This window comes from Pleurodeles waltl, chromosome 9, assembly GCF_031143425.1.
Source record: "Pleurodeles waltl isolate 20211129_DDA chromosome 9, aPleWal1.hap1.20221129, whole genome shotgun sequence".
Taxonomy (NCBI): domain Eukaryota; kingdom Metazoa; phylum Chordata; class Amphibia; order Caudata; family Salamandridae; genus Pleurodeles; species Pleurodeles waltl.
This window is the reverse complement of record NC_090448.1, coordinates 995,865,444-995,887,887: the sequence shown is the minus strand read 5'-3', so window position 1 is coordinate 995,887,887 and position 22,444 is coordinate 995,865,444. Positions and strand designations below refer to the sequence as shown.

The window sequence follows — 22,444 nt, the reverse complement described above, 5'->3', positions numbered from 1 at the left end:
TACTGAAGTGTAGGGCTCCTGAGCAGATATCTTTAAGACACTGTCCTCCTTTGGTTTTCATATACTCACAATTGAAACACATAGCTTCCAGCTCCTGAACTTACCAGGCTTACATATTGTATTTTTATTGTGCCCACTCTTAACCCCCAGGAACGCACTATTACTTGACAAGCAGGATAGCTAGAGAACCACCTTAACAAAATTACCCATGCAATCTATTTGAATGATTTTTTGCAGAAAGTGTTGTGCTTTTGTATCTCACTATTGAGGTCAAAAATATGGATCACCAAAAATATTGCATCTGCTGCATACCATGATATCATCAAGGTAAGTATATATACTGGCTGTTCCTAGTTCCACATCCACCTACCTAGACTGACCTTACAGTGTAATGGTGAGGTTAATCTACTGCATGCAATAGGTTTTTCATGCGATGTGTTGCAAGCAATCAAGTGATAGATCAGACTTCTGGAGTTGTAGAAAACGAAAAGCAAGATCAGAATGGAAGCTGATATCTTTGACAGGGACACATGGGTATTGGCTCACTAACATCACTGTCTGATGTCAGCGCAAACTATTTAGTACATAAAACGTTGCCACCCTGAAATAACTTATGCAGGTACTAGTTCAGGAGGTTGAAGGCATGTATCTTCTCAAACCATCAAAAATAAGAGTAATTCTTCAAACTTGCAAATCCTTCTGATTTCAGATGGAAAAAAATATTTGAAACTGCTGCTGTCTGTGGTTCTCAGTGAGTTATTATTTGCATGAACACCAAATATGAAACATGGTTATTCACTGCTCTCTCTGTCAAATCAGTGAACAAGTGCTGCATTTTTTCAATATTATGCACTTCATGATGCCAATCATATGACCTGTTATGGATTTGAGCCCTAGCTCTCTCCGAATGCCAAGTCACATAGAATCGGCCTGGACACCAAACTCTCCCTCAAAGAACATGTTGGCAAAAGCACAAAGATGGCCTGGTACTAGCTCTCTATTCTAAAGACAGTAAAACTATTTCTTTCAGAAAGAGACTTTAAAACTGCTGTTCAAGTCCTTGTACTTTTGCATCTGGATGGTGGCAATGCCCAAATTCCCAAACTCTACTCTGACAATAATTAGAACCATCCTGCATATGACAACACATCTCATCCAGAACCTGAAGAATGGAACTCCATTGGTTCCCCTTGCCTTCTCGAACCATCATCTGTGGTGGTTCTTAGCACTCAGCGTACCCACAGAGAGAACATCATCAAGATCGCAGACTAGCAAGTGTAAAAAAGGAAATACAAGACAATCAGCCTTGCTCGCATGTTACTCACTGACATTAAGATTGCTGGATAAATAACATATATATATATATATATATATATATATATATATATATATATATATATATATATATATATATATATATATTTGGAGCCAAAGCTATTGCAATAGTTATCTGCCATTGCCCTGGGTCGCCACAGGTGAGGAGATGTGGATGACACTTTTGGCAGAAAGCAAAGCTGGTGTTTGTTTTATATTGCTGCAGGAGGACTGGAAGAGTGGCAGGAAGCAAGCTTTTTTTGGATTGGGTAGAGTTCTCTTGAAGGTGATGGAGGAGGGTGCATGATGCCAGGTGTTTATAATGGGATAGCAGGGCAGGAGAAGGCTGAAGGTAGTGTTATGATGAAAGGTGGCATGTATGTTTATTAATTGGGTCATGTAGGGTTATCCACAGAGTGCTAGAGGAAGGTGACATGATCCTAGATACCTTTAAAGTTGAGCTATGGGAAGTGTTGTGCATGGATCAGCAATCACTTATCTACTATTCCATTGCTGGTGTGAGCAGAGGTGCCATGTACAACATACAATTGTAGATGACTAGTTGTTAACAGTATTGAGTTTTCCTGCTTCGCGTATCAGATGAACATAATGGACAACTCTTGATTAACTCATCTGTTTTATGTTACATAAAACTCCTCAGAGGAAAACAACTCAATAACTCACATTATTATTGGTGTCTCCTGGAATTACTATGTAGCTATCAGATAGCAATAGTCCTTGTGTCTAATTAGATAAAATGAACATTGAAGGGCAGAGCTATGCTGTGTTGTAAATAATGTGTCTATCTGTGATACCTTTCATTTTCACAGCAAATGTGCTTTGAGGACACATAGACACGAAACGCTATAAACTGATATTAGAGATAAGGGTTTAAATAATTGCCCAGCAATGATTAATCCTTTATTGGGCTAAACTGCCTGCAGGTCAAATCAGTCCTGAAGGAACCACTTATTATATACATAGGGGGTGACCGTCCTCAAGCTGCATAGTGCTGTGGCCCAATCAGCATGGCAGTAATACTCAAAGCAGTCCACCTTGTGTACGCATTTGCCAGATTCACGCCACACATGAGGTATGCCCCCTTCGCTCTCTCTACCACCCTCCTCTTCCTCACTGGGCACACTGGTCTTGGCAAGCATACAGCCACTGCTGCTTCAGGCTCCAGGGGCTGGCAGTTTGGGATTATCTAGGTGATGTCCCTTGACCCAGCTGGCAGACTGGCAGGCCATAGCCTCCAGATCTGGTCACAGGTGGAAGTCTTGCAGAGCATCTCCTCCCGCACAGCCTGACTGGCTGCTTGAGAGTTCACAGTTTTGGGAACCTTGAGCTCCCCTTCTTATAGTCCATTTCCAGACACTAAATGAGATTGAGGCTCTGAGTCTTTGAAGTTTATGTTAGGGGTTCACTTTCTTTTTAAGTGCCTTCTCCTCTGCCCTGCCCTCCAGATCTGACAGCCTCACAGCACACAGGCCATGGGAGTGACTAGAGGTTCCCACCTGTAAGTCAGTCACAGTGATATCTGTATGAAAAGGTTACTCCACGTCCTCAGCCCTACACTTTGATTCTCTTATCAGCCCCATCTCCTTCCTGAGATGTGCCCAGGCCCCTTTCCAGTGACATCTCTCTCTCTAGGACAGTACCCTTTGAAGTATACTGAAGAGCCTGCCTCTCCCTTCCCTCTAGTGTGTCCGATTCAGGTCACAGGAATGCAGCAATACTCAAATCTGACTGGGGGGATCCCTCTACCTCTCCATGCTCCTCAAGTCAGCTCTGGGTCTCCCAGCATGGAACTCAGAATCTTCCATATATTGTACCAGTCACAGGCGCACGTACACCCAGCGCCTGCATATTGCACACAAGCACTGCAGGGCACTACATCTTCCATGTATTGAGCCATTCAGAGGCACCCATACACCCAGCACGTGTGTATACCACAAACATACTGCACAGCACTACATACTAACCTGATGTAGGCCAAGGGTGAGTTAAGCACACAGCAGCAGAACATTATAAGAGTGAGCCAGTAGGCCTCACTCTAGTGACAGGTGAAAAGGCCGGTTCACTCCTCTTGGTCACCGCAGGGTATGCTGCCACCACCACAGTCATGTTGCTTAACTCCTGGCAAAGGCAGTACCTTTCAACACTATGAGGCTAGTGCTGTGGGCGCTCCTCCTGGTTTTTAATCTTGAAGTTTGTTATGTACCACTGCAGGTAACTGTTTGTGATTTCTATGTTCTCTAGAGAGGAATGTGTTCCCGTTAAACGTATTTGTGTGCTCTGGAGACTTGAAAAATGGACACATTATTGTCAGATAAGATTGTAGTCACATATATAAAGGTTTATACCTCTGACCAGATGTCAAAGCGCATTGAAGGCCATTAACACACTACTCTGCAGGGTGTGCTTCATTTGCAGGGTAAGAGTTTTGTCAAGTATGACAACTAGAGTTCTTTTGTCATATATACATTTCTGGGTATTCCACAGAAAAGGAGTGAGGGTTAGGACTTTTTTCAGGATTTAAGGCATTTATGTTTATGTGAAAAGATGCAGTAATGCAGTGTGGCTTGTGTGGTCTTTACTCCCTTCCTAAATACCAAGTGGTCATGAATGTTTCTTGTGCTTAACAGGAGATGTGATAAATTAATTCAAGTCTTAGGTCATCACAAATGTTGCAGCTGTGAATTAAATAGCTGTATATTTGTGGTCCACCATTACAGTAAATCCTTTTTTCAGAGAGGAACATGTAATATTTTGATGGTAAACTTTAAACACAAAGCATTCAATCTGCATGACATAAGTAATACCTACAACCTTACCTGCAATGTAGAGGTACTCCCTTTGTAATAGCATGCTAAATAAAGGTACGTCCGATGTAATGAGTCCCGGAGTAATGACCCGGTAAGTAACAACTGACATTTGTTCTGTTTTTTGGTGTTTCCTAAAATTCTAATACCTCTTTTTTGTGACTGCTATATACAGACGAGAAGAAAGGAAGTTGCTCTAAAATGCCTCCACATAGGGGCTCCATTGCAATCCTATTTTCTGTCTTCTCTCAGCTTTGCTTTTCTTTGGTTCCAGGGTGTCCACTGTATGCTCTTTCTAAAACAAATGCTTTGCTTTCTCAGCTTTTCAAGGGATGGTGCTTATGTTTGATAAAGAGTTTCCCTTTCAGCCTGTAGCATGTCTGTTTTGTTGAGGCATTCTGTTTTGCGCTTGGACTTTTTTGTTTAGTTTTCCAAACATCTTTCTTGTGTTATTACACAATATAATAAAGTACTTTGGAATATTTTGCAAATAGACCTGATCACGACCAGAGTCCTTCAGTAATTCTAGAAAAAGCATGGAAAATGAGCTCGACCAGAGCCCATCAGAAACTCCAGACAGAGTTTAGTAAATAAAGAACAGTTCAGCCTGTGAAAAGTTGAATCTGTGAACATAAATGCATACAACAAAAGGAGCCAACGTATAGACCAATCAACAGAACCTTATGGCGGAATGTACGCTAAGCTTTGTAGTCCTCCAATTGTAATGTTTCCCTGTAAATACGTTCTATAAAGAATTAGACATGCATTGGCTTTCAGGGTGCCCTATGACCATGTGTTACACACTATCCTCTTTGGGCATAGCAGACTGTTCCTTCCTTCAGGTCTGTGTCTCAGACACTTAGACACTGAGTACTTTGATAACAGGATAATGATCACAAGGATACATTGATGTTCGAGGCTCAGTGTGTGCTTTATGAAATAGCCCTGAAGAAGTCCGTAGGAAAAGGAATGAATGTGTTGGTCGTCTTTAATAATAGATGAATTAACAAAGTAAAAGATCCCTTATGACAGTGAACTTTTTTAACTTATTTTGCGAGAAAATTATTACAACCTGAGGACTTAAAAGGCTTAGGTTCCAATTCGCCATAAGGTCTCCTTGATTTACCTAAATGTTGCTTGTTTTGAGTGACACCAGGTAGTGGGACCTGTTGCACCAGAAGCCCGAAAGATATTGAAGTATATAATGGGAAAGGACCTGATTGTTCAGTAAATATAATTACAGCTGCAATTTGTAAATTGTTCATTAAAACATAACTGCACAGCATGTGTGAGCTGTGTTTGATCTGTGTTAGTGTGTGCTTAACCTTCTAACTTTTACTCTTGTGTGAAAATCGTGTGCTATGTTATGTTAAACGCATGTTTTTGTTAGCATGTTGATACTAAACATATGATATATCTGGGCTGTCTTGGATGGCAATGCCTTGTTCTCTCTATTATTGGATACTGTCTATGACCCATGATGTGTGATTACACATGTGTGTTGTGAGCATGATGATTCTCAGAAATATGGTTTATCGGTGTTTTGTTGCAAACATCAATTGAAAAACCTGATAAGTTACAAGCCCTTTTATATGAGAAATTGTAGACAGAAAGGTCATTACTACTGATGTCCTCTCGTGAGCCAGTGTTTTGCAGCTGTACTGGAGTTGGAGTTGTCATTTCCATTTTAGCATTTTCTGGTGGCCCAGCGCAATTTGGAGCCTTGAGTGCTGAGATGGGCTTTCATGCGCCTGATACGTTACCATGGTTTTCCATGGAATCTATGAAGGTAACTGGGTGAAAAGGGAGCATTTAGTAGCAGGGATAACAATAAATGTGTGGAAGAGGTCCACTGGTCATGAGGTGAGAGAAGGAAATCAGTATAGATCACTTCACAAACATGAATTGGACTTTAAGTTTGAGCAGCACCTGATAAGAGCCACACCTTTCAAAAGAGGCTTATGGCATAAGACCAGCACAGCAGAAATAGTCCAATGTCAACTTTACGTATAAAAAACAAGGGTCAAACAGTTTAACCTTTTGTAGAAGAGGCTTGTATTGGAACTCCTTCTTATGCCTTGTTATGCTATATAACATTATTATATATATAATTATTTATGCAGTTGTGGAAGCACAATTCACTATTTACCCCAAACCTGACTTACTGAAGTGTAGGGCTCCTGAGCAGTTATCTTTAAGACACTGTCCTCCTTTGGTTTTCATATACTCACAATTGAAACACATAGCTTCCAGCTCCTGAACTTACCAGGCTTACATATTGTATTTTTATTGTGCCCACTCTTAACCCCCAGGAACGCACTATTACTTGACAAGCAGGATAGCTAGAGAACCACCTTAACAAAATTACCCATGCAATCTATTTGAATGCATTTTTGCAGAAAGTGTTGTGCTTTTGTATCTCACTATTGAGGTCAAAAATATGGATCACCAAAAATATTGCATCTGCTGCATACCATGATATCATCAAGGTAAGTATATATACTGGCTGTTCCTAGTTCCACATCCACCTACCTAGACTGACCTTGCAGAGTAATGGTGAGGTTAATCTACTGAATGCAATAGGTCTTTCATGCGATGTGTTGCAAGCAATCAAGTGATAGATCAGACTTCTGGAGTTGTAGAAAACGAAAAGCAAGATCAGAATGGAAGCTAATATCTTTGACAGGGACACATGGGTATTGGCTCACTAAAATCAATGTCTGATGTCAGCGCAAACTATTTAGTACATAAAACTTTGCCGCCCTGAAATAACTTATGCAGGTACTAGTTCAGGAGGTTGAAGGCATGTATCTTCTCAAACCATCAAAAATAAGAGTAATTCTTCAAACTTGCAAATCCTTCTGATTTCAGATGGAAAAAAATATTTGAAACTGCTGCTGTCTGTGGTTCTCAGTGAGTTATTATTTGCATGAACACCAAATATGAAACATGGTTATTCACTGCTCTCTCTGTCAAATCAGTGAACAAGTGCTGCATTTTTTCAATATTATGCACTTCATGATACCAATCATATGACCTGTTATGGATTTGAGCCCTAGCTCTCTCCGAATGCCAAATCACATAGAATCGGCCTGGACACCAAACTCTCCCTCAAAGAACATGTTGGCAAAAGCACAAAGATGGCCTGGTACCACCTCTCTATTCTAAAGACAGTAAAACTATTTCTTTCAGAAAGAGACTTTAAAACTGCTGTTCAAGTCCTTGTACTTTTGCATCTGGATGGTGGCAATGCCCAAATTCCCAAACTCTACTCTGACAATAATTAGAACCATCCTGCATATGACAACACATCTCATCCAGAACCTGAAGAATGGAACTCCATTGGTTCCCCTTGCCTTCTCGAACCATCATCTGTGGTGGTTCTTAGCACTCAGCGTACCCACAGAGAGAACATCATCAAGATCGCAGACTAGCAAGTGTAAAAAAGGAAATACAAGACAATCGGCCTTGCTCTCATGTTACTCACTGACATTAAGATTGCTGGATAAATAACATATATATACATATCTATATATATATATATATATATATATATATTTGGAGCCAAAGCTATTGCAATAGTTATCTGCCATTGCCCTGGGTCGCCACAGGTGAGGAGATGTGGATGACACTTTTGGCAGAAAGCTGGTGTTTGTTTTATATTGCTGCAGGAGGACTGGAAGAGTGGCAGGAAGCAAGCTTTTTTGGATTGGGTAGAGTTCTCTTGAAGGTGATGGAGGAGGGTGCATGATGCCAGGTGTTTATAATGGGATAGCAGGGCAGGAGAAGGCTGAAGGTAGTGGTTATGATGAAAGGTGGCATGTATGTTTATTAATTGGGTCATGTAGGGTTATCCACAGAGTGCTAGAGGAAGGTGACATGATCCCAGATACCTTTAAAGTTGAGCTATGGGAAGTGTTGTGCATGGATCAGAAATCACTTATCTACCATTCCATTGCTGGTGTGAGCAGATGTGCCATGTACAACATACAATTGTAGACGACTAGTTGTTAACAGTATTGAGTTTTCCTGCTTCGCGTATCAGATGAACATTATGGACAACTCTTGATTAACTCATCTGTTTTATGTTACATAAAACTCCTCAGAGGAAAACAACTCAATAACTCACATTATTATTGGTGTCTCCTGGAATTACTATGTGGCTATCAGATAGCAATAGTCATTGTGTCTAATTAGATAAAATGAACATTGAAGGGCAGAGCTATGCTGTGTTGTAAATAATGTGTCTATCTGTGATACCTTTCATTTTCACAGCAAATGTGCTTTGAGGACATATAGACACGAAACGCTATAAACTGATATTAGAGATAAGGGTTTAAATAATTGCCCAGCAATGATTAATGCTTTATTGGGCTAAACTGCCTGCAGGTCAAATCAGTCCTGAAGGAACCACTTATTATATACATAGGGGGTGACCGTCCTCAAGCTGCATAGTGCTGTGGCCCAATCAGCATGGCAGTAATACTCAAAGCAGCCCACCTTGTGTACGCATTTGCCAGATTCACGCCACACATGAGGTATGCCCCCCTCGCTCTCTCTACCACCCTCCTCTTCCTCACTGGGCACACTGGTCTTGGCAAGCATACAGCCACTGCTGCTTCAGGCTCCAGGGGCTGGCAGTTTAGGATTATCTAGGTGATGTCCCTTGACCCAGCTGGCAGACTGGCAGGCCATAGCCTCCAGATCTGGTCACAGGTGGAAGTCTTGCAGAGCATCTCCTCCCGCACAGCCTGACTGGCTGCTTGTGAGTTCACAGTTTTGGGGACCTTGAGCTCCCCTTCTTATAGTCCATTCCCAGACACTAAATGAGATTGAGGCTCTGAGTCTTTGAAGTTTATGTTACGGGTTCACTTTCTTTTTAAGTGCCTTCTCCTCTGCCCTGCCTCACAGCACACAGGCCATGGGAGTGACTAGAGGTTCACACCTGTAAGTCAGTCACAGTGATATCTGTATGAAAAGGTTACTCCACGGCCTCAGCCCTACACTTTGATTCTCTTATCAGCCCCATCTCCTTCCTCAGATGTGCCCAGGCCCCTTTCCAGTGACATCTCTCTCTCTAGGACAGTACCCTTTGAAGTATACTGAAGAGCCTGCCTCTCTCTTCCCTCTAGTGTGTCCGATTCAGGTCACAGGAATGCAGCAATACTCTAATCTGACTGGGGGGATCCCTCTACCTCTCCATGCTCCTCAAGTCAGCTCTGGGTCTCCCAGCATGGAACTCAGAATCTTCCATATATTGTACCAGTCACAGGCGCACGTACACCCAGCGCTACATCTTCCATGTATTGAGCCATTCACAGCCACATATACACCGAGCACATGTGTACAACACACATACTGCACAACACTACATGCTAACCTGATGTAGGCTAAGGGTGAGATAAGCAAACCGCAGCAGAAGTTTTTAAGAGTGAGCCAGTAGGCCTCACTCTAGTGACACAGGTCAAAAGGCCAGTTCACTCCTCTTGATCACTGCATGGTATGCTGCCACCACCACAGTCATGTTGCTTAACACGCAGTACCCTTTCAACACTATGAGGGTAGTGCTTTGGGCGCTCTTCCTGGTTTTTAATCCTGAAGTTCGTATTACGATCCTCTGCAGGTAACTGTTTGTGATTTCTTTCTGCTCTAGAGAGACATTTGTTGCCATTAAACGTATTTGCTTGCTCTGGAAACTTGAAAAATTGACACATTATTGTCAGACCATGTGTTATACGCTATCCTCTTCGGGCATAGCAGACTGTTCCTTCCTTCAGGACTGTATTTGAGACACTTAGACACTCAAGACCATATGTACGACCCAGTTGTATCACACTTGCATATGGTCCATGTGCAATGCAACTCAAAAATGCAATTTATGAAGCCATGCAAGGCCACATTGTGTGGCCCTGAGTGACTTCATAAGTGTGAAGTAAAGCTACGCAGCACAAATCACAGTGCTGCATTACTGTGCCCCAGGGAGGCGTTCCATGTGTGTTGCTTGGGTGTTCCCATACAAAATGCATGGATTTTTTACGCGTTCCCAGATTTACCAGAAGTGGTAGAATGTGACAATATGCTACGCTTTCCCGGGTGAGGCATAGCAAATATATTTATTTCACCTCCTTTTTTCCTTTTTCTACGTGTGCTGTGTTCTGTAGCACAGATAGAAAGAGGAAAATGCCTCAGGCGATTGTTTTTGTACAGGAAGGTGAAAATGCATTGCTCCTTCTTCAGGTGATTGGGATGTTGGAAGTGGCGAGGAGAGGCATGGTAGGGCAAGGGTCAACGGGTATAGGTACATCTTTTCTAGTGTTGGCTCCCGGGATTTGGAAAAGTGTGTCATCTACAATATTGCTGCCGCTTCTGCAGTGCTTAGGGTGCATGGGAAAGTGCATGTATTGTATTGTATTGTATTGTAATAGTATTTATATAGCGCTGACTACCCCTAATGAGGCGTTGAATCCCTTTTTGGCGAGTAGCACACTCCTCCGGAACCCAAGAGGAATTAGTGGTGGATTAGTATAGGGAAATATGAGTTCAGTTTTAGTATTTTTTTATGAGTTAATGTGAGCAGAGGATATGTGAGTTTGTTTGTTGGATTGACTAGAGTAATGGAGGGATAGAGGACGGAAGAATCCAGAAGTGTTAATTGGGAGTTTATAGTAATAGGATGAGGGTTGGGATGAGTAAAGGAGAGATGGAGGAGGGAAGAGTCTGTGGAAAGGGTTAGGGAGATCATAGTAGCAGGAGTGGTTTTGGATAAGTCAAGGTGAGATAAATGAGGGAGAATTTATTAGGGTTGTTTGGGAGATCAAGGTAGTAAAGTGAGTTTTGGGTAAGCTAGATGTGGAAGAGGAGGGAAGAGATTAGGCAGGGTTATTTTGGAGATGAAAGTAGTAGAATGGGGTTGGGATGAGTCAGAGTGGGGATGGAGGATAGATTGATAGAGATATGACATATGGTGATGGGACACAGTAAAGCTTACAAGAGAGTAAATTTATATTATGTTTATTTATAATTTTATATATATATATATATAGTTATATATGTATACTTTTTAATCATTGTTTTATTTTTATTTTATTTATTCATTATATTTATTATTTATTAAATTCTCTTTTTTTACTTTTATTTATTTATAATTTGAGTTTTATTTATAGATTGTATTTATTTTTATTTACACACACACATATATATATATACATATACATATTTAATTGTGAGTAATTATACATTTGGTAAACAGGTTTAAAGAGTATGTGTGTAATTTATTGTTATGACATAGTAGCGATACGTATTTCCTATACATATCTAGAATATATACATATTCAGATTAAAAATATTCATCAACACAGGCATACACAGTCCATTGCTGTTTGAGTATGGTGGTTATGAAGGAAAGAGCCAACTCTTAAGTAGTCTTCTAAAGACAAGATAGTTATCCGTGGATCTTATATTTGGGGGTAATGAATTCCATAGTTTGGCTGCTTGAACGGAGAAGGATGTACCACCTATAGTCGTTTTCTTGTATGGTGGTGTTTTAAGACGGGGTGCCAATCTTGTGCGGAGGTTTCTTTGTTGAATGTATTTGGTTATTTGGTTTCTGATAAAAAGTGGTCCTGTTCAATGTAGAGCTTTGTGGGTGATACAAAGCAGCTTGAAGGTGGATCTTCTGGCAACAGGTATCCAGTTTAGTGCTCTCAAGGCAGGGGAGATGTGGGCTTGTGGCTTTACATGTAATAGCAGCCTGGCAGCGGAGTTTTGAATACATTGTAATTTTTTCATAATAGACAAGAGATGATCCATGGTAGAGGCCATTGGCATAATCCAGTTTGGATAGTACAAGTGAGATAGTAGCTTGCACCTTGTGTGGAAATCCGAGGTGGGGGAAGATGCATCGCAGAGAATTTGTCCACTTGGGCATTCATAGTTAACTTGGAGTCCATGGTAATTCCGAGGTTTTTAACTTCCTTGGATAATTGAGGAGGTGGTCCGAGATCATCAGGCCAGGTGCACAGTCGGTCATACTTTTTCCATTCACCACATATGAGTATTTCCGTTTTGGAGGCATTTACTTTGAGATGGCTCCAAGTCATCCACTGATCAACAACTCTGAGGCAACTGAAGATTTGTGAGTTTTCAATGTCTTTGGGGCATTCCAATTTAAGTGGTATTTGTGTCATCCGCATAGTTGTACCATGTGAGTTCAAAATCATTGATCAGTTCTGGTAATGATATCATGTAGATGTTGAAAAGCAAAGGTGAGATGATTGATCCTTGGGGGACCCCTGCTTTTGTGAGACACGGTTTGGATGAAAAGGGGGGAGAATAGATAATATTAGTTCTGTTTTGAAGTTAAGATGTAATCCAGTCGAAAGCAGTTCTTTTTATGCCGGCTTCATGGAGTCTTTGAATTAGGGTGTCATGGTCAACCATATCAGGCAGCCGAGAGGTCCAAGAGAACTAGTGCAGCAACTCCATTGTGGTCGACTGTGTTTTTAAGATCATTCCAGATTTCAATGAGTGCCGATTCAGTGCCTCTTCCTGGATGGAATCCAGTTCGGTAGTCTGAAAGTATGGAAGTGTCTTCACTGAATTGTTACATCTGAGCGAATGCTGCTCTTTTTATCAGTTTGCCCAGGAAAGGTCGATTTGTGCTTGGTCTGTAGTTGTTGGGGTCCTGCGGGTCTAGGTTTGTTTTCTTTAATAATGGACGTATGTATGCCTTTTTCAGGTCTTCAGGAAAAGTTCCTGTAGTGAAAGAGTTGTTGATGATTCTTCTTACAGGTGTGGCAGCGGAAGTAGATGAAAGAATGTTCTTGAAGATGGGTGGTGGACAAGGATCAGAAGGGCAACCGGAAGGCCTGCTTGCTTTGACCAAATCCATAAATTGACCTTGTGATATTTGTTTGAAGGACTGTAAAGGCTGGGTTGGTTTATTCTTAGAGGGGATTTTAGGAAAGGGGTTGGCGCGGATGTTTTTATAACGGGACAGCTGGTCAGCCCACTTCAGCCTTCTTGCACTGTCAAGGACAGTGATTTGCCTTGCCACATGCGCAAATTAACCTAAAAGAAGGGCACTTAAGGGCCAGCGCTGGCCGGCTAATACTTAGCCTTATCGGTGTGTTTTTACTTTCCATTCTTTATTATTTTTTTTCGTTCCCTCTGTGTGTTAAAACTATGCCTTCAAGTTACACGAATTCTCGAATTAGAACGACAGTCGTGCATATTCTTTGGGCCAGTAGGAATCCCATTTTCCAGTTCTGTGCATTAAAACAGAAAAAGGTTTTACCTGTTCCAAGTAGGTCTGCCTGCTCGAAAACACAATGGAGCTGAGATGATGTGTTAAACCACTCTTACTGGTAAGTAGCTTATTTTAAATCTTACGTTGCCCCCCCCCCTTCATGGAATCTCGTTGGACGCCCCCGTGTGCACCAACATAGCTTTAATGTTGTCAGGTGAGCTCAGTACTTTCATTGCCTTCTGTTTCCGGGTGTGTGCAGTTCTCAGCAGGTTGATGTGCTTAGCCAATCAGAATGAGGCGAGTTAGGACGCACTCCATCATGCAGTATGTAACAACCAGTTATTATGCCTTTCTCAGTCAATCAGTCAAGAATTGATAAAGCGCAACAGGTACTCATCCGAGGGTTGCGGCGCTAATTATTTCATCTCTCAAACGGAGCTAGTAACACTCAGAATTGCATTTTTTAACATTAAAATGTTATTGCCGTGTCTGCCGCCTGATTGTGACTCTCTTGTCTCACTTCTTCACAGGCACATGTGCATGGTGATGCGTGGGGTGCAGAAAATGAACAGCAAGACCGTTACAAGCACAATGCTCGGGGTTTTTCGGGAAGACCCCAAAACGCGAGAAGAGTTTTTAACCCTCATTAGAAGATAAGACATCACGTCCATCTGACGTACAGACTGTGTTAAGAGGCATTGTCTGCTTTACAGTGTGTGGATTAAACTGTGGCAATCCGAAATTGTGTAAAATGTCAGAGTGTGTGCCGTAGAAAGCATACTACATGTTTGACATTTCAAGTGTTGAAGAAAATGTCGTGTTAAACTAGGCTCAACAGAAGATGCTCATGACAAAGAATGCCTGAAACTGTCCTGTTAAAAAAAGAAAAGATTGTTCGAGAGTGGTATTGACAGCGCCCATCATTAGATGCTGTGTCCTAAAGTGTTGACTCCTTCAACAATAGGCTTTCATCTCTATCCAGGTAATGCACGTCCCTCCGACATCAATAGCGCACCCTCCTCCCAGCCATCGCTGCGTTAACAAACCTTCAGTTACAGCTACTTTTGACAGGCAGGTAAACTACTTCGGCCCATTGCTGAGTCCAAGATGGCGCCTGATATCGGTAAACACTTCTAAAGCTTAGCCTTTTACTCCCACCTGGCTGTTTGCCGTTCCCTGTAAGTGGGGATTCATGCGCACACTTAAAAGTTTGAGGCGTTGCTGTGAAATAAAATTGTTTACAAGCATATGCTCTTAACAATCAAAAGCAATCGCTCTCTTATGGTAGGCTTAATTAAGCAAACTCAAGGGTTAATATTCTAGAGCAGCCACTTAAAAGTTTGTTATTGATGTAAACAGTTGTGTTTCAAGTTCATTTGTGTCCCGGGTGATTTAGGTGTCACGCGAGAGCCCCTGCTCGTCAGGCTTTTGTAATGGATTTCACCTAAGTTCCTCACGCAGGAATGTACCACTGAATTCCGTTTATTTAAACTCGCTGAAATAAGTCCAGCTAAACGTAAAGCCCTGCGTCACGTGGGAACAGAAAGCCCCTACGTGTACACTGCAGAAAGTGTGGCAGATGTCCCACATCTGTGCTGCATGTGTGTTAAGACAAGCCTATGCCGCCGAAGAGTGTTAAATCACTCCCGGGGACCAGACTGCCCCCTACTTAATCAACTTTAAATGCATTATGATTTACGATCATTTGTCATTTAAAAGACACTGTATCGACGAGTGCATTACATTTGGCTTTTGCAATCGCCAGGAGCTTTTGTTTGTTAAGTTTGAAGGTGCATGTTTGTGTATGTCCGCCTGTGTGCATGCAGGTGACATACACTTGTGGGCAGTGGTAAGAGGGGTACTAAGGATGAAAGCCCATGGCTTTTTACCCTGGCTTACCCCTCACTGCTGCCAGTTTTGGACTCTACCAGCACTTCTCAGCAGCCTGAAGTACTCTTACTGGAACATCACATTCAGGCCTACTGCATCCTGTCTGTTGTACAGACCAGCACTTCTGTGAGGACCGGCTAGACCTTCATGGAACAGACTGGCACCTCCCTGCAGGGGCTCCCACATTTTTATTTCAAGAACACTGGTACTTCTCAGTGGTGCTGCTACACTTTGAATGGCAAGGCACCGGCCATTCTCCGTTAAGGAGTTAACCAGTGAATAAAATAATCAGCACTTTTCAGTGTTTCTGTTACAATTCCAATGTGACAACACAATCACTTTTCAGCTTGGCTGCTATAGTTTTCCTGGAACCCTAATGGTGCTTATCAGGGCTGATCCAGTCCCAGAGATGCATATAATGCTGCACTGTTGGGTCCCTCCCCGGATGGATCCCTCCTGGGTAAACGCAGCTCTCCCAGATAGGAAGCTGTTTGGGTTTGACCCTCAGTGAGCACCTCTCTGGGTGAAAAGGTGCTGCATAGTTGGACCTGTTGCTGTCAGCAGCCCCAGCACACAGAGTTTCCCCTTTAAAGAAGACTATACATAGAAGTAGAGCGATATGGTTCTCCCACTAAACCTGGTAAACATTCCAGACATTAAAGGGCACACTACATCCGCATCGTGGAACTGCTCCGAACACCTTCTCCTACAATATGACCACGTCAGTTTCCCATCACGCCTTTGAACCCGTGTCTTCTCCTTTTCAGCCAAGCCTAGGATTGCACCTTCTGATGGATGTTATCAATACACTGCACTGGAGAAGTGTACTTACCCCCACTTATATTTTGCTTCAAGTTAAAGATAAATTGAAGATGTCCTGTTAAGCCTCCCTCAAATAATTTTGTCAGGCAGTTTGCATGAGCCTCCTCTTGATAAGTCGTGTAAGGTTCCTGTCTTTCACTGTTTGTTCTGAAGCTACAGCCTTAATGTTTCACTTGTAATGTTGTTATCGATATACATGTTATGTGAGTCGAAAATGAACGAGCCTGCTATGTAAGTGCAGAGAAAGTGTTCATTATTTAATCCATAGTTTGTGGTTCATATTAGCAAGCAAGACCTTGAATCACAGTGACTTTTATCATTTCTTCATATAATAATTTGTTTCAGCTTGAATTGTTTGCATAAACTTGAGCTATTCGGCTTTAAACAACACATGTGACAAATCCCTGTTTGTTGTCACTGTAGTTATCAGCTTATAGAATTGTTTAATTTTTTAATGAGATATGAACTCCTGTGCCTCTTACAATAACATTTAATTGTTTTGCCATATTACACTTTCTTCTAAAATCCAGTTTTGAAGAACACGTGATGGACCACTGTTCCCTGCCCACTTGTCCAGTGTTAAGTGATACTTTAAGGGTGCCTATGAATCATGAGGGGTGGGCATGAGCATGAAATGTTACTACCAAAAGCACGGTAACAGTTGCATACCCTGAGCTACACCATCCCACACTCAAAGCCTACCAAAATATAATTCTGCTTGATGTGATGGTGGCCCCCTTGGCAGGCATTTAGGGCAGTTGCCTATGGTCTCCAAAGGCTTGAGTCCAGCCCTCCTGGGGTGGTGCTATTGAAGGGAGTGAATGTAAGCACTCATTCTTGAAAAGGGGCGTCTTCAGTTTGTGCAGGAAACAGCAACAGCCGGATCTGAATCATTTTAAAACCAGCACAATGCATATTAGTTCAACCATGGTCCATAAGGGCTGGGGCCAAGCCTGATTTTCAGGATGCCCTCTGATTTAGTAAAATGTTCATATTTATAATCATCGAGGTCACATTTTGCTTGTGCGGCAATTCAGAAAACTTGCATGGCCCACGCTTTCATAGACCTGAGCTGCATGCCTTACAAAGTGAGCAGGATAAGCCAATTATTGTAGAAGTTAACTAAAAAAATATCCTGTACGGACAAAAATATCATAACATTTCCATACAGGGTTAAAATGATTTCTTGATAGCCTTAAGCACAAATGACTTTTGGAAACTGAAATAGGCAAACAGAGGATGGCCCTTTCCACTAAAAAAATATCTGTATTGATTGATTGCTTTTTGTCCAAGCTTGCCAGTGGTGCAAACACTATAGAAGTATATCTAAAAATATTAAAGGTTAAAAATAAAAGTTCACTTTTTGTAGACTTTCTAGATCACAGTTTAACATTTTGAAAACAAATTACAGTATTTACTAAGGTTTGATGATCATGAAGCCCAAATAAAGCACATTTTTAATCGTTATTTTTTAGTGAAGATAAGACCAAATATTTTAAACCCACATTATTAAGATACAAAACTCGAGTGTAAAAAATACATCTATTTATTGATTTACTGGTAGTCATTTATAAACATCATGATTTTAGGAACTTTTAATTGGTATTTTGGTGAGGAAAAGACACTGGCACAAGCATACAAGAAGCTTACACACCTGTCTAAATTGACACGTTTGTGTTTCAAACGTTTTTGGCGAGTGTTCCTTCTGACAGCAGATGCAACTTTCTGTCCCATCAGAATGGATTTCCTATTGCCCTTTAGCACATTACTTCGTCACCCGAATGAAAAGTTTACTCTAGCCCAGTGAAAATGAATGTGACTACCTAACGATCACAGTGCAAAGGTCAAACACCCCACAATAACTACAGAGCAGTCTAAGTAATCTCTTCTTGCTGCCTCAAGGAATACATGGTAGTCACTTTACAGGTGAAACCATCTACACTTGTACTCACCATCTAATAACATTTTTGTTAATTGTCATAATTTTATCCTTTGTGATTACGTTCGGATTACGTATTTTTGTTTGTAACTTGTAAACTTGAAAATACAATATGGCATACTACACGTGCAGAACAGCCAAGAGTAATAATCTATACAACTTTGGGTAAATGCTTATGTACTTTTTAACACAACCGCGTAACACATTCCATTATGTATTTGCAATTGGCCTTTAATTTTTGGAGCATAGCTGTTATTTTATATATATTATATAGCCTACATGTGGCCTTGGACTTTTAGAATCAATGTATCTGTTTTTAAAATACAGTTTATTTTTTATTTATCTGTAACTTATGTATAAGTAGAATATTAAATGCTGGAGCCAATTAAGTTTCAGAGTATTAAAGTACAGTATTTAGAATCTGTTGGTCTGTCTCGATTCTTTGTTCGGTAAGTTTATATGTCACATATTCAACAAGAAATGTGAGCATCATTGTTGACAATGATGAGCGATTGAGAATTTTTTTGTTGTGTTTGCAATGCTAGAGGAAAAGCAATCTATGGGCAATCCTTTGCGCCAATTGTCTGCACTGAGTTAGTGTAGTAACTGGAAATGCTTTTCCAAGAAATCGTTTACAATGCTGTGATGCCTGTAATTGAAATTCTGTCAGGGTCAGGATTAAAAGCAAAGCAAAACTGTGTGTGTTCAAAGTAAACGTTATTTACTAATTCCGTTTTGTTTTTCATTATTATAAAAGTGCAACTTGCCAATTTTTTAAACGTATCCAAAACTGTAACATAAGAAGCAACGTCGATCCCATCATTTTCACATAATACAATACGAAACTCTGTCAGAGTACATACATATATCTACTTATTCTTTTGTCATATTGGCTATCGAGTCACGTACCAAAAGGTTGTGAAAGTGTGGTCCAGTGAGAGAGGGAGGGCAAATGATTTTTACAGACCAATTAGGCTAAACCGGGAACCATTCACATCACACAACACTGCTCAACCATTTAAAATGATTATATGAAGTGTGAGTGTGTCCTTAGAAAGTATTAAATCAGTTCCTAGAGTGTTCCCCTGTGGTTTAGTTGGATTGAAAAATGTGGATGGCCCTAGAGAGGTCACTGACAAAGAGGTTTAACTAAGAACCTTTGACAAGGGGTGAGGCTTTTGTTACTAAGGGTGTGTGTGGCCTATAGGGAATTATGCAGTTTGATACATAGTCTTACTCAACACAGAATGACCTTGAGTAGCAGGGGCCGGGTGGTTTAGGTCGGTTGCAGAGTAGACTTGTGGATTATAAATTACACAGGAACAAGTGCTAAAACGTTGCTTCTTCCAGCATCGCTTCTGAAGTGGCCATCATGCAAGCCTACATGAACAAGTTCCTACAGGAGATCAAATCTGAAATTGTCTCTCTCTAATCAGGCGTCAAGTTATGCATCCACAACTTTAAGCGAGATGTCACCGAGCTTGGGGGCAAGTAGATGACCTGAAACACACCGTTTATGCTTGATCTGAGGACCATGATGCCTTCTACCACAAGATGGCGATCCAGGAGGAGCAACAGATCGAACTGCAACTGAAGCAGGAGTACTTGGAGAGGCAGAAGGCATGGACATTAAGGCCTTCACCACAGATCTCCTGCATGCAATCTGAGGGACGATGACGCTTCTCCTCCGGCACTTAAAAAAAAAAAAGGCCATCAAGTGGCCCCTGCACTGGGGCGCCCCAACACCATCCCAGACATCCTCACCTGGGTGCATTTCTTCACTGAAAAGGAAGCAAACCTGCAAATAGCAAGAACAAAAGCGGATCTGGTCTTCTGGATCACACTGTGCAACTGTTCCCAGATATCACCCCCATCACTCTGCGACGGATCAAGGAATTCAAACCTGTCACCAATAAACTGAGGGACCTCAACATTTGTTACCAATGAGGGCACCCATTTGCCATAATCTTCAAATGGAATGGCAGGCTGCAGATCGTCTGCTCCCTGAAGGAAGCCAAGCAACACTTGAATATAAGGACAAACTCACCAGAGGGCAACACGACCTGAGCTCAATCATCCCCCCCTGGACCCTTGAAACCTGGCTGGACCACAGTGAAATCTCTGTGCCCCAGTGAGCATAACAGAGATTGTGCTGCCAGAGAAACTAAAAAACCTGCCTGGAGGGAGAGAGATTGTCGCACTCTCCAAGACCTCTTTGAGGGTGAAACAGTCAAGACTCTCGACAAGTGCAAACAGGACATCCAGAGAATCAGCTAGGCCACAATATTACCAGCTGAAACAGTGGGCACTCTTCCCCACCTCCCAATTCTAAGGGGACGACACAACAGTTCACTCCCTTTGAGACACTAGTTTGATCTTTTAATGGGACAAAGAGGTTGATCCCACGGGCCAACCAGGTAATCCAGCATTCAGTTCCTGCACTACCACATACATACCAATCCCAGTGGGAAACTGACACTACTGAGGGGTTCTCCTAGTAACAATGGGAGCAACTGTGGCACGACATACCTAAACTATGTAGGAGCCTATCCCAGTGGGGAAGCTGCATGTTAACTGATGACAAGATGGTACTATGCCCCAACACACTTACGCACAGTTTACCCATCCACCTCCCTGCTCTGCTGGTGCTGCAGCTCAGCACCTGGTGACTTCCTCCATATCTGGTGGTCCCGCCTCTTATGGGTACATACTGGAAGAAATTCTGTGCCACTTTAAAGGGGTTGTGGGCTTCCCGTTCCCAAACTCCTATAACACTATGATACTAGGCATACGCCCCTTGGCATTGAAGGCAATGATGCAAAGGGATTGGCGATTAATAGCCCACATGCTAGGTGCAGCTAAACAACTTATCCCAGTTCACTGGAAGAAGAGTGCGGCCCCGCCGATCTCCCAGTGGTTCACACACCTCTGGCATGTAATGGACATGGCTTTCTAATCCACAGGGAAGCCCACACAAGCAACAATTTTACATATATTTGGCAACCCTCGCTAGATCATTTCACAATTAGAACACCTATGCTTAACTCCGCAAAGACTTAAGGGTCTTCCATTATTCGATTAATGCCTCCCACGACTGTGATGCTTCCGCCTGCAAGAAAGGAATGTTCTCTACATAAGACTTCATCAACCATCTTCCCACATTTAGGATTCCTGGCTCACCCCTTTGGTCTATTTTAGACCATACCCCTCCCCGGCCTGACATTGCTTGTTACAGACTTACCAACAACCTCTTTTCTTTTACTGTTCTTTTTATTTTTGCTATTAGGTACAGACTTCTTCGGCCTTCGTTGTAATATTTTTTTGTATATGTTGCCTGTGTTATAATATGCTGACTCAATGCTGTTAGTGCCCAATGCTGTGCCCTTCTTTCAGTCTAGACTATTTGCGCACTTTAACTTGCCTCTTGTGGACTGATCTATTCAAATACTGTACTGGATTATTGACATTGGACGCTCCTCTATGCAATTGCAGGCTGTGTTATTTGGAATCTTGTCTCGAAAATACCTCAATAAAAAGATTTCTAGAAAAAAAAGAAACACAATACACATGTATCTTGTTTGAACAGCACCAGCATGAAAATGTTATCTGGAGTGCCTTGTTGAGGATAAATATAAAATTATGCTTAGGTCTCAGTTGTAGCAATCTGACTGTGGTGTTTGATGTTATGTTATGTGCACTTGTAAAGCACATTATCACCTGCAAGGGTATCCTGGCACAGAGCAGGTGTGTGTGTGCCTAGCCCTGCCTATGGTAAGTTAGGTAATTGAAAAGTCAGGTCTTCAACTTCTTGCAGAGTTCAAGAAAAAAGGAGGAGGCTTTAATGTGGAGTTGGAGGTGGTTCCAAGCTTCATGAGCGATGTAAGAGAACATCCGTCTTTCTGATCTAGTTCTGTGTAAGTGTGGGATGTGTGCAAGTAGGAGTTCTTTGGAGCAGAGGTGTCTGGGTGGTTGGTGGAAGTAGAAGTACATTTTCAGATAGGTAGGGCCTGTGTTGTGTAGTCCCTTGAATGTGTGTGTGTCGAGTTTGAGTTGAGTGTGTTTGTGTATCGGGAGTCAGTGTAGCTCCCTAGGTGTGGGTGTGATGTGAGTTCTGTGAGGGAGGTTGAGGATGAGTTGGGCTGCTGAGTTCTGGATGGTTTGTAGTCTTCTAGTCAGTTGCTTGGTGATTCCGGGATAGAAGGTGTTCCCATAGTCCAATTTACTAATGATTATGGGATGAGTGAAAGTTTTTCTAGTGTTTCTTGGGAGCCTTTTGAAGATCATCCTTAGCATCTTCAGGGTGTGGAAACAGGATGCAGTGACAGCTTGACTAATGCGGACATGTCCAGTTTGCTGCCATGATTTTTCTGAGGTTCCTGGTGTGGGTTGTGGGTATGGGGTCGACTT

General features: G+C 41.9%; 1 protein-coding gene across 1 annotated transcript in view; it reads left to right on the top strand.

The window, feature by feature from the left end:
* Window positions 1-18,457, top strand: part of GCH1 (GTP cyclohydrolase 1) — a 325,902-nt gene extending 307,445 nt beyond the window's left edge. Inside the window, exon 6 of the mRNA XM_069208542.1 lies at window positions 13,917-18,457. Within this exon, the coding sequence (XP_069064643.1) occupies window positions 13,917-14,043 (127 nt within the window). The 3' untranslated portion in view covers window positions 14,044-18,457. The remainder of the gene's footprint in view (window positions 1-13,916) is intronic.
* Window positions 18,458-22,444: the final 3,987 nt, after the last annotated feature.